The sequence below is a fragment of the Mustela nivalis genome (genome assembly GCF_964662115.1).
Source record: "Mustela nivalis genome assembly, contig: HAP1_SCAFFOLD_2126, whole genome shotgun sequence".
NCBI lineage: Eukaryota > Metazoa > Chordata > Mammalia > Carnivora > Mustelidae > Mustela > Mustela nivalis.
Genome location: NW_028134538.1, coordinates 41,030 through 52,768, shown reverse-complemented (window position 1 = coordinate 52,768; position 11,739 = coordinate 41,030). Strand labels below are relative to the sequence as shown.

General features: G+C 61.6%; 1 protein-coding gene across 1 annotated transcript; it reads left to right on the top strand.

The window, feature by feature from the left end:
• Positions 1-912: 912 nt before the first annotated feature.
• On the top strand, positions 913-10,735 carry LOC309858279 (testis-specific Y-encoded protein 2-like; the record flags this gene model as incomplete). Its single annotated transcript, XM_082750956.1, has 2 exons — positions 913-1,019; positions 10,394-10,735. Coding segments are annotated over 2 exons (449 nt in total), but the record flags the coding sequence as incomplete, so codon positions are not given.
• Positions 10,736-11,739: the final 1,004 nt, after the last annotated feature.

Here is an 11,739-nt window from a genome sequence, read left to right as displayed (position 1 = left end):
GAGCGGGGTGGTGCTGGGGTGCGGAGGGGGGTGGCCCCTGCACACAGCAGCTTGGTGGTAGGCTCCTGGCTCCCTCCACCGCTGGGCTGTTTCAGGGCATAAGCTCGGCGACAGTGACGCGGCTCCGTTGGAGCACCAGACGGTACCCCCAGGGCTTTCCCTGGGTTCCGCTAAGAAGGAGCGTGGGAGGCTTTCGGGCGGCGGGGAGACACGGGATTCAGCCGCTAGATTTCAAAAGCTAGCGTCAGGCGAGGGGTCCCAGAGGGACGGATGTGAAAGGGACGAGCGGGACTGTGACACGAGGGCACCTGCGGGAAGGCCTGTGAGGTGTCTGTGCAGAAAACGTTAGGGGTTGGGAGGCGCGGAGGCCACGGCGGGGGGGCGTCCCGGGCGCCCTTCCTGGCTAGCTCTGGGGCCTGCAGGGGCCTAGGAGGGTGGTGGCCACGCCCACGGCCTATCCCGGGCGAGACCCGGGAGAACCCCGCATCCTCTCGGGGCTCGGAGTCTCTGCTGCTCCCAGGACGCATGCGGGTCTCCCCCAGGCACGCCCCGCCCCGCGCCGCTTGGCGCCGGCCCCAACCTCCCCGGGTCCCTGTGCGCATGCGTGCCCCGGGCCCGCGCATTCTGAGAGGCTGCTGCTGCCCACCGCCGAAGCCCGGCGCGAGAGCGAAAGCTGCCGGTCTCGCTTCCGTCGCCTGCCCTCCGCAGCTGCCTGGGTTGAGGGGCACGGCCACATGGAGAGGGAGTCGACGTCCGGGGAAGGCGGGGCTGCCCCAGAATCCGGGACCACCTTGGTCCCAGACGGGGGCGGTGAGGAGGCGGGGGCCCTCAGGGAGACCGGGTCCTGCGGGCACGCGGGGGTGCTTCTGGCCCTGGAGGCTGCCGGGCTGGTGGCCGCGGCTGTGCGGGAAGCTGTGGCCCCGAGTGGCCCAGAGGAGGCCGGCGCGGGGCAGGTGTTGGTGCTTGTGGTGCAGTATATCGTGGCGGAGGTGGAGGTGGTGGCGGTGGAAGACGAGGAGGTGCTGGCGGCGCAAGACGAGGAGGTGCTGGCGGCGCAAGACGAGGAGGTGCTGGCGGTGCAAGACGAGGAGGTGGCGCAAGCAGAGTGGGTCGAGAAGCCGAAGGAGCTGTCGCAGGCAGAGCCGGTGCCGCGGCCCGACACAGCCGGGGCCGCACTTGCCGCGCTGCAGGTGGTTCAGGAAGCGCTCCGCTCTGTGGATGTCCAAGCCACCAGGGCCTACCTGCGGCTCAAGCGCAGGATGAATCAGAAGCGGAGTGGTCACCTGGCTCGAAGGAGGGCCATCATCCAGGGCATCCCTGGCTTCTGGGCACGCGCCGTATCCTTCCTTCATCGCGCCGGCTGGGTGTTGGCCCCTGGGGAGGACAGTGGGAGCAGGGCAGCAGGGAGCAGAGCCTGAGCCTGAGCCAGGGGTAGAGAACTGCGAAGCTGGGCCGGGCTCCCCCAACCATGGACCCCACCCTTCCAGCAATGGGCACCTGCCAGCAGTAGGCCGCTGGGCCAGCAGGGGGCGCAAAGCCCCGAACCCTGGGCCTACCCTTCTTCTGCGCTGCCTAGGGGGCTGGGGTCCAGCAGTGGGTGGTCCGGGAGGAGGTGGGTGCGGGCAGTGCGCGTTGGCGGGAAAGGCAGAGCCTGAGACCTGTGGAGTCCTCTGTGAGTGGAAGCTCCGGACCAGTGCTTTGGGGCTCAGCACCCCCACACGCCTCTGCGGTCCCGGAACCCGGGTCAACACTCTTGACTCCTAGTGAAGCCCAGCCCACTTGGCTCAGAGCACATGTTGGAAGGAAAGGATTTGGGGGGTAAATGGGGCAGATGGAGAGGCTGCCTGCCTCATTCCGTGTCCTTCAGACGGTGTATGGTTGCCGAGTTCCCGGGAAACCTAGGGTTCTGTGCGGCACTTGCATGCATTGAGAGTCAGTCAGCAGGCTGCCTGATTTCAGCGCTATAAACTGTGCTATAAACAGTGCTATAAACTGTGTCTCCACAGACCCTTCTGAAGCAGGCCGAGGCCGCTGGCCCAGGTGCTCACAGACACGTTTCCTCCCTCCCTGGTTCTCCCTCTCCATGACCCCCACCCACTCGCGCTCGCTCTCTCTCTCTCTCTCTCTCTCAACCCTCCCAGCCCTCCTTCTACGTCTGTCGTCAGGGTTTGGGTGTGTCTGTCTCTCTGTCTCCTTCCTCCCGCCCTACCCCTTTCCTCCCTGTGTGGCTGACTCTGCCAGGCCCTTGCTCGGGACCCTGGGTGTGCAGCCATGCTGCAAGCGAGCGGAGCAGCCCCCTTGTGGGCACAGAAGGTCCCTCAAGGGCCCAGGGCCTCAGGTGAGCACACAGGCAAACGGGGCCGTGAGGGGGACCGAGCCCATCCAGACATCCAGAGTGGTGACTGACTGCCTCCTGGCCTCCTGGCCCAGCCGAGCACGGGCACAGGCCACAGAGGACGTAGGCAGGGAGAGCGGGTGGGCTCTTGGCCTTGCCCTCTTGGGCCCCGGGAGCCTCAGCCCTGTTGATCCTCAAAGCCCTGCGATGCCCCACGGCAGAGCATGGGTGACGAAAGGGCAAGCGCTGGGGAGGTAGAGAGGGGGCAGTGCCTGCTTTTTCTGCACAGGCCGCATTCCGTCCCTGGCTCTCAGTCGGGAAGGGCCGGGGCGTTCCTGGTTCTCTTCTTGTCGCCCTTGACGTCGAGGCTCCTTGACCCAAGGCAGATCCTGAATCACCCCCAGTTATCAGCTGTGATATGTGACCAGGACACAGACATGCTCAGCTACATGACCAATTTAGAGGTTAGCCCTGGAGCCTGAGGTCAACGGTGGTGCCTTGGGAGTGGGGTTTGTGCTGGAGTGGGTGCAGTTGAGTTGCTGAGAGTTGCGGTCAGTCAGTCACGCAGAACACCTAGGGTCAACGACCCCTCCCCGTCCCCCTCCTCTTGCTTTCCTGCGGCAGGTGGAGGAACTGGGTCGTCCCAAGTACCGCTGCAGGTTGATGTTTTACTTTGGGAGCAACCCCTACTTCCAGAACGACGTGATCGTTAAGGAGTATCACCTTAGCATCGGCGGTAGGTGTGGGCTGGAGGTTCAGAGGAGCTGGTGGAGGGCTTCCCGGCATGAGGGCCCGGGGGTGGAAAGGGAGGAGTGCGGGGTCCTCGGGGCAGTGCAGGGATTTGGCACAGGAAGGGGGAGAGGTCGTCGGTTGAGAGCGAGAGCTGGCGTGGGTCCTAGGCCTCGGAGAGCCTCCCTTAAGTTTCCTCGTCCCGCAGGATATAGGGAGACTCGTTGCACTCCAGTCCAGTGGTTCTGGGATTATGAACGTGGTGCTGCCAGCCGCAGGCGAGACCCCAGCGGCCTGAACTTCTTCAACTGGTTGTGTGACCCCAGCTGCCCAGGGTCCAACAGGATCGCCGGGGTGAGGCCCCTGCAGCCTTCGTCAGCAGCGCAGATGCTGGAGTCCCGGCTGCTGGGGAACGGGGTCGGGGGCCCTGTGCTCAGCTGACCTTTTGTCCCCTACCAGATCATCATCGAGGACCTGTGGCCCAATCCTTTGCAGTACTACCCGAGGCAGGAAGGCGGCCTATGGGAATGAGCTGAGAGGACGACCTGTCGGTGAGGAGCCAGGAGGGCTGGGTCCAGAGCCCTGTGGGGTGGGGTGCCAGGGGACAGTCAATTTAGTGGCAGGGAAACTGAGGCTCAGAGGAGCTTGGACCCATGGAGCAGGTGGCAGGGTGGGAAGTGAGCCTGGGGGAACTCAGAGCGCACACACAGGGCCGAGGATGGGTCTAGTCCGGCAGGTTCATGCCTGCCATGCTGTCCTTCGGAAAACCCCTGGCCAATCCGGACAAGCAAGGCTCCCCCAGCCCATTTTCCTGAAGTGTCTCCCATGGCTGTCGGCCCCTCTCTGGGTCCTCCTGCCACTCATTCAGTTGCCGATGGCCTGCCTGTCTTTGGGAATCGGGCTCCTTGTCCCAGCCCACTCTTGGACCACGCCTCCCTGACGGCCGTCCACATGCCTGAGCACCGCGTGTCCTCCCACCGCCGTTCACATGTCCTTGGGAATGGTCCCAGGCCATCCCAAGCAGGGTCACGGGGCCCTGGCTGTGGAGGAACCGGGATCCCACGAGGACAAGGCATGCTCACAACATCACGTTCAGTATCCCTGCCATCATACATTTTCACAAAGAGCTAAGACTTTTGTGTGTATTTTCATGTTTCTGTGTGTGTGTGTGTGTGTGTGTCAAGGCATGGCAGCTGTGTGGAAGTGGACATCACAGAGCATCCACGTTGCACCACCAAGAAGAATCTGATGAGGCCTCCACCGTTGAGAGACATGGATGGGCTCGTCTCCGTGGTGCTCAGCATGCACGGGACAGCCAAAGGGACTAGGATCAGCAGGGGCAGTGCTAGAGAGGATCCTGCCCCTAGCTGCTGGGTCAGGGAGAAGGGCCATAAACAAGTTACAAAGCACCTTGTGTCCACGAGTGGTTTTATATTGGGTGCACAGGAAATGGCAAGGAGGCAATAAGCCTGGTGGGACCCTCCAGCCCCCATCCTGTTGGATTGCATGGGTGAGGGTGATGGAGAGCAAGGGGGCAGGGCGCAGCCGTTCTTGACCTGCGGAGAGAACCCCACCCTTCCAAGCAGGATCTGGCAGAGGATGGGGAGAGGCGGGGCTCTCTTGGGAAGTTTTGTTCTGTAGAGCAGGGCACACAGGAGGGGTAAGGTTCTCGCGAGCGGGGCCCTGGGGTCCCCTGGGCTCCTCGTACCACCCTATTCACATGGCTTGGAGAGCTTTTTCTGTTGCCCTTCAACCTGGAACTGTGCCCTGCATTGCTGAGTTGCAATGGCATGCGTGCTCTTGGTCAGTTCCAGCGCAAAACCGAGGGTCGTGGGAGGACCAAAGATGAGGCGGTCGCTCACGGTCCCTCCCTGTGGCAACAGATCCTCCTGCAGCGCAGGGGACAGTTCCACGGATGTGTGATGAAACGCAGGTGTGCTCCATGGGATGGGGGACATCCTGAGTGTTTATGTGTGAGGGATCCGCTGAGGGCAGGTCTGCGCCTGCACACGGACGTGTGTGTGTGTCTGTGTATGTGTGAAGGGGCAATGGGGAATGGCCCTATGCCCTCGACCATGTGTCTGCATTGTGTGCCTCCTCTTCAGTATTCAACCTGTAGTGCATGTGTGTGTGTCTGTGTCTCTCTGGGGCCTCCTTTGTACAAGGGCTGGAGAGCTATGGTGTGTGTTGTGGGTGTATGTTTCCATGTGCAGTTCTGTGTCCAGTGTTTGGGCTGAGGGTGCAAGCATGAGTCCGTGAGAGAGATAGGATGTGTGCTGGGAATGCATGTGGGTTTGCATGGGCTTTTGTGCGTGTGTGTGCACGTGTGGGTGTGCTTGAGCGGTTGAGTGTGCATTTCTATGTCAGGGAGGTCGTGTGTTTTCCTCGCATGTGTCTGCATCCTCAGGGAGTGTGCGTTGGAGTATGTGTTTTAGACAGGTGAGAATGCCCGTGTGTCCAATTCTGTGGATGTTTATGGATTGCAGGGGACCAGGGGCAGACTTCTTTTTTGAGCAGGGTCAACTGTGTACGCCGATGCCGGAGACCTTGGATGTGTCGTCGTGTGTGCGTGTGCTTGCAAGCATAGCTGTATGTGGGGGAGGGCAGGGATGCATGCTCCGTGTGTGTGTTTTGTGTATGTGCGTAGAGCTCGTTGTGATTGTATAAGTGTGTCAGTGTGTGTGTGTGTGTATGAGAGATTGAGAGAGTGGCTACGTGTGTGTTCTTTATGACACAGATGATGGGTTTTGTTTACATGCTTCTGTAGCCTTAGGGCTATGAGCGTGTGTGCATGCTCCGATGTGTCACGATATTATGCCTGTGGGCTCGAGGCCATAGAGGTGGTGGGGTACGCATGTTAGTATTTTTGGGCACACACGTGTATGGTCTTTATGGTGAGGCCAAATGCGTATGCCTGTGCTAGAGACCTTGTGGCAACTGGGTGTGTCCCGAGTGTTTTTGCAAGCGCCTATGTGTCTCCATGCAAGGGATGGTGAGCAGGCCTCAGATCCATATGCAGGAGTGTGTATGAAGTGTGCACAGTGGGTTCGCAAACCGCTCACCTGTCTGCGTGTGTGGGTGTGTGTGTGTGTGTGTGTGTGTGCTGGCTTGTGTACACGTGCGTTCTTTGAGGATGCAGAACAAGGGTTTGCTTACATTCTTCCCTTTCCTCAAGGGTAAGTTTGTGTGACTGTGCGTGCTCCGATGTGCTGGGGTCAGTTGTGTATGCCTGTTTGCCAGATGCTTTGGATGTTTCTCTTGTGTGTGTGTGTGACTACGAGTGTCCCAGGTCACACCTGGGAACATCATCTTAAGTTGGGACCAAATGTCTATGACTCTGCCAGAGACGTTCTGTGACAGCTCTATGATGTGTGTGTGTGTGTGTGTGTGTGTGTGTGTGTGCTTACGAGCACCTGTGTGCCTGCATGCATGTCTGGTGTACATGCCTGAGTTCCAGAGATTCATGTGTGTATTTAGTGTGTTCGGTGCGTTTGCGTGAGCACGTGTGTCTGTGTGTGTCTGTGTGTTTGAATGGAGCCCAATGGGGTGTGTTTCTATTTTCACTCTGTGTGTGTGTGTGTGTGTGTGTGTGCGCGTATGTGTGCATGTGTGTGTGTGTCTGTGTGTACATGTGGCATCTCCTTTCTTTTGTTTCAGGGACCAGGTGTGGGAATGCAGAGCCCCCTTCTGAGTGCCTGAGTGCCCGTGTGTCCGTGTGTCTGTGTCTGCGTATCTGTCCCACCCAGGGAGGTTCACGCTGCTGAGATGCATATGAGGAAGCATCGCCCTTGACCAGAAGCCGTGAAAACTTCCCACGGAGCCTGGTGCCGGGGTGAAAGACAAGGTCGACGGAGGCCCCCGCGGAAAACCACTGAAATGTAGAAGACCGATGTCACCCGTGTTCCTGTAGGTTCCTGTGTGGAGGCTCACGAATGAGCTCCTTCCCGGAAAGGAGCAGGTGGTGTGCCTGAGCTCCTGGTATAAGGTTGTTGCTTACGATGCTGCCTTGGAATCCCCATTCTGAGGAAGGCATGGGCCCTCATGCTTGCCCAGAGGTCTAGGACACATAAGCTCTGGGACAGCATCCCAGCGGGGGGAGGTCCTTCCCGTGCGGATGGTGGTGCTGGGCAGCGGGAGGAGATGAACAACAGGCCAGCTATCAGGCCTCATGTCTTCCCTGGGGTAAAGACAGAGGTCAAGGCTAGGGAAGGATGAGCCAGCGCCAAACATGGCCAGTGTCTGGGTTTGGGGGATGGCCATGCCAGTCCTCCAGAGGGCTCCCTGCGGATGTCCTCAGGCACATCCACTGCACACAGCATGGCTGGGCCTGTAGTTTCATTTTCCATTGGACCCAGTGCCTGTGTTCGCTACCGGTCTGGCAAGGGGCCTGTCTCTTGCTGACACGGTCATCCTCTCCGGCACAGAAACAATGCTGTGGAGTGGAGGCCAGGCCTGTGCCGTCACGTCTCGGATGTCGCATCCATGCCTGGGCCCATATCAGCGCAGCTGGGCCTGCATAATGGCCTTTGGCCCTGTGAGTCTCTGCTTTGCCACAGATGCGGGGCCGTTGGCCCGACTTGAGTTTGTATGAATTTCTGGGCCCCGTGTTCTTCAACGTGGAGTGAGATGAGGCCGGGGCTGTCTCAGTAGTCTTCGAGGAGTCCTTGGCTGCCAGCGCCGTAAGCCATGTGGTGACGCATCCTTGGGAACAGAGGAACAGCCCCGCTCTTACTGCCGGCCAGCGAGGGGGAGGGATCTCCGGGGCCACGCCTAGGTCATCAGGTCCCTCATCTCTCTCACTCGTCCCACTTTCAAATGCTCTGTGGCTACGGGACGAAAAGGTCAGTCTCTCGCACGGAGCGTAGGCAGGGGCAGCTTTGTAAAGGCTGCCCGTTGTGCCGTCGTCTACATCGTCCTAGATGGCTGTGAAGACTCCTTACTGACCAGGGCCGCCTGGCGCCCACCATTGCTAGACCCGGTTCCTGTGTAAGCCCCTGTCTGTTTCCACCCTCTCCTCCGCCGCCGTGACTTCCTGTTTGGCTGTCTGACCGGTGTTTTCAGGGAACACGATTGCTGACCTCTTTGACACCACTGGATGGAGCTCTGCTCAGCGGACCTTTGGCTTCCGCAATCGGGTGTGTGTTGGGGGGGTCCCTTCTGCATAGGCGGTATGTCTTTCGGGCCAGTACGCCTTGCACCCTCTGTACGACCAAAGCCTCCCTCTGTGCCTCCGGCCTTCCTCGCTCCGTCGCCGTGTCTCCCTCCCCACACCTGCACACTCGTGTCCGTCCTGAACTCTGTCCGTCCTTCCCATCGCCCCCCTCGCTCCCCAGCTCTTCTTTTCCCCCTGGGCTATGGTGCCTCTCCTCCCAGTCTCCCTGACTTCCCCCTCTCTCTGTCACCACCGCAGCCTCGCCCATCTGCAAGGCTGTGCTGTTTCGAGGGCACTTCTGCCTCGGGACCCTCAGGACCCTCCTCTTGGTCAGTTTGGATGGCACCAGTCACGCCAACGCCGGGACCTTTTCAGGGACAGTCTCAGATAATTTGCCTGCTCGCCACAGGCGGCCATGCCTTTTTCTCACTGCAGGCGTCCCTCTCTGCACTGACAGCTAACGTGGGCAACGGAGACACTTGGGCCCACCAAGCAGCCTGCCCTTCATCTCAAGGAAGCTCCTCCTGCTTCTTTCGGCTCAAAAACCCCCAGGACACACCCACCCATCCTTCGTATGGGAGGCCCTCCCATGAGGCAACCGTAAGGCTGGCAGCCTTGCCATGCCCCCCGGGGACTTCCTCACACCTCGATGACCGGCGTCCTATGTGGCCCATGATCCCCCCCTGGAGTGCACCTGCATGAGGTGTGGTTCGGACCCCAAGGACCTGCTGAGAAAGGACACATGTGCTGTCAATGCGCACCTGGTTGGTGTGCCATCCCCTCCCCGGCTGGTACCCACTCAGCGCGACGGACCCAGACAAAGGGAGCACTCAGAGCAAAGTTGGAAGGAAGACCCCGAGAGCCCTTGCATGAAGGTCTGGCGGCGACAGAAGAGAATGCAAAGAGGAAAAGAGACAGAGACGGGAAAGGGAAAGAGGTCGGGCAGAGGAAAGTCCAGCGGGAGCCGGTTTTAGCAGCGGCGGGCTCCCAGAAAGATGCATTTAGTCCCCGGACTTGAGGTCTGGCCCCTTAGCATGCCTCCCAGTGCGAGTGGGGGAGCTGGCTGGGGCCGGCTTAGAAGCTCTGTGTGCACCCTGGTGGCCAGGGACTGTGGCTCATGGCTACGTAATTTCAGGGCAAGGACATTGTGTGCAGATTCCTTCTCTGAAGGAAAGCTGGGTGGAGCGGGGTGGTGCTGGGGTGCGGAGGGGGGTGGCCCCTGCACACAGCAGCTTGGTGGTAGGCTCCTGGCTCCCTCCACCGCTGGGCTGTTTCAGGGCATAAGCTCGGCGACAGTGACGCGGCTCCGTTGGAGCACCAGACGGTACCCCCAGGGCTTTCCCTGGGTTCCGCTAAGAAGGAGCGTGGGAGGCTTTCGGGCGGCGGGGAGACACGGGATTCAGCCGCTAGATTTCAAAAGCTAGCGTCAGGCGAGGGGTCCCAGAGGGACGGATGTGAAAGGGACGAGCGGGACTGTGACACGAGGGCACCTGCGGGAAGGCCTGTGAGGTGTCTGTGCAGAAAACGTTAGGGGTTGGGAGGCGCGGAGGCCACGGCGGGGGGGCGTCCCGGGCGCCCTTCCTGGCTAGCTCTGGGGCCTGCAGGGGCCTAGGAGGGTGGTGGCCACGCCCACGGCCTATCCCGGGCGAGACCCGGGAGAACCCCGCATCCTCTCGGGGCTCGGAGTCTCTGCTGCTCCCAGGACGCATGCGGGTCTCCCCCAGGCACGCCCCGCCCCGCGCCGCTTGGCGCCGGCCCCAACCTCCCCGGGTCCCTGTGCGCATGCGTGCCCCGGGCCCGCGCATTCTGAGAGGCTGCTGCTGCCCACCGCCGAAGCCCGGCGCGAGAGCGAAAGCTGCCGGTCTCGCTTCCGTCGCCTGCCCTCCGCAGCTGCCTGGGTTGAGGGGCACGGCCACATGGAGAGGGAGTCGACGTCCGGGGAAGGCGGGGCTGCCCCAGAATCCGGGACCACCTTGGTCCCAGACGGGGGCGGTGAGGAGGCGGGGGCCCTCAGGGAGACCGGGTCCTGCGGGCACGCGGGGGTGCTTCTGGCCCTGGAGGCTGCCGGGCTGGTGGCCGCGGCTGTGCGGGAAGCTGTGGCCCCGAGTGGCCCAGAGGAGGCCGGCGCGGGGCAGGTGTTGGTGCTTGTGGTGCAGGATATCGTGGCGGAGGTGGAGGTGGTGGCGGTGGAAGACGAGGAGGTGGTGGCGGTGGAAGACGAGGAGGTGCTGGCGGCGCAAGACGAGGAGGTGCTGGCGGTGCAAGACGAGGAGGTGGCGCAAGCAGAGTGGGTCGAGAAGCCGAAGGAGCTGTCGCAGGCAGAGCCGGTGCCGCGGCCCGACACAGCCGGGGCCGCACTTGCCGCGCTGCAGGTGGTTCAGGAAGCGCTCCGCTCTGTGGATGTCCAAGCCACCAGGGCCTACCTGCGGCTCAAGCGCAGGATGAATCAGAAGCGGAGTGGTCACCTGGCTCGAAGGAGGGCCATCATCCAGGGCATCCCTGGCTTCTGGGCACGCGCCGTATCCTTCCTTCATCGCGCCGGCTGGGTGTTGGCCCCTGGGGAGGACAGTGGGAGCAGGGCAGCAGGGAGCAGAGCCTGAGCCTGAGCCAGGGGTAGAGAACTGCGAAGCTGGGCCGGGCTCCCCCAACCATGGACCCCACCCTTCCAGCAATGGGCACCTGCCAGCAGTAGGCCGCTGGGCCAGCAGGGGGCGCAAAGCCCCGAACCCTGGGCCTACCCTTCTTCTGCGCTGCCTAGGGGGCTGGGGTCCAGCAGTGGGTGGTCCGGGAGGAGGTGGGTGCGGGCAGTGCGCGTTGGCGGGAAAGGCAGAGCCTGAGACCTGTGGAGTCCTCTGTGAGTGGAAGCTCCGGACCAGTGCTTTGGGGCTCAGCACCCCCACACGCCTCTGCGGTCCCGGAACCCGGGTCAACACTCTTGACTCCTAGTGAAGCCCAGCCCACTTGGCTCAGAGCACATGTTGGAAGGAAAGGATTTGGGGGGTAAATGGGGCAGATGGAGAGGCTGCCTGCCTCATTCCGTGTCCTTCAGACGGTGTATGGTTGCCGAGTTCCCGGGAAACCTAGGGTTCTGTGCGGCACTTGCATGCATTGAGAGTCAGTCAGCAGGCTGCCTGATTTCAGCGCTATAAACTGTGCTATAAACAGTGCTATAAACTGTGTCTCCACAGACCCTTCTGAAGCAGGCCGAGGCCGCTGGCCCAGGTGCTCACAGACACGTTTCCTCCCTCCCTGGTTCTCCCTCTCCATGACCCCCACCCACTCGCGCTCGCTCTCTCTCTCTCTCTCTCTCTCAACCCTCCCAGCCCTCCTTCTACGTCTGTCGTCAGGGTTTGGGTGTGTCTGTCTCTCTGTCTCCTTCCTCCCGCCCTACCCCTTTCCTCCCTGTGTGGCTGACTCTGCCAGGCCCTTGCTCGGGACCCTGGGTGTGCAGCCATGCTGCAAGCGAGCGGAGCAGCCCCCTTGTGGGCACAGAAGGTCCCTCAAGGGCCCAGGGCCTCAGGTG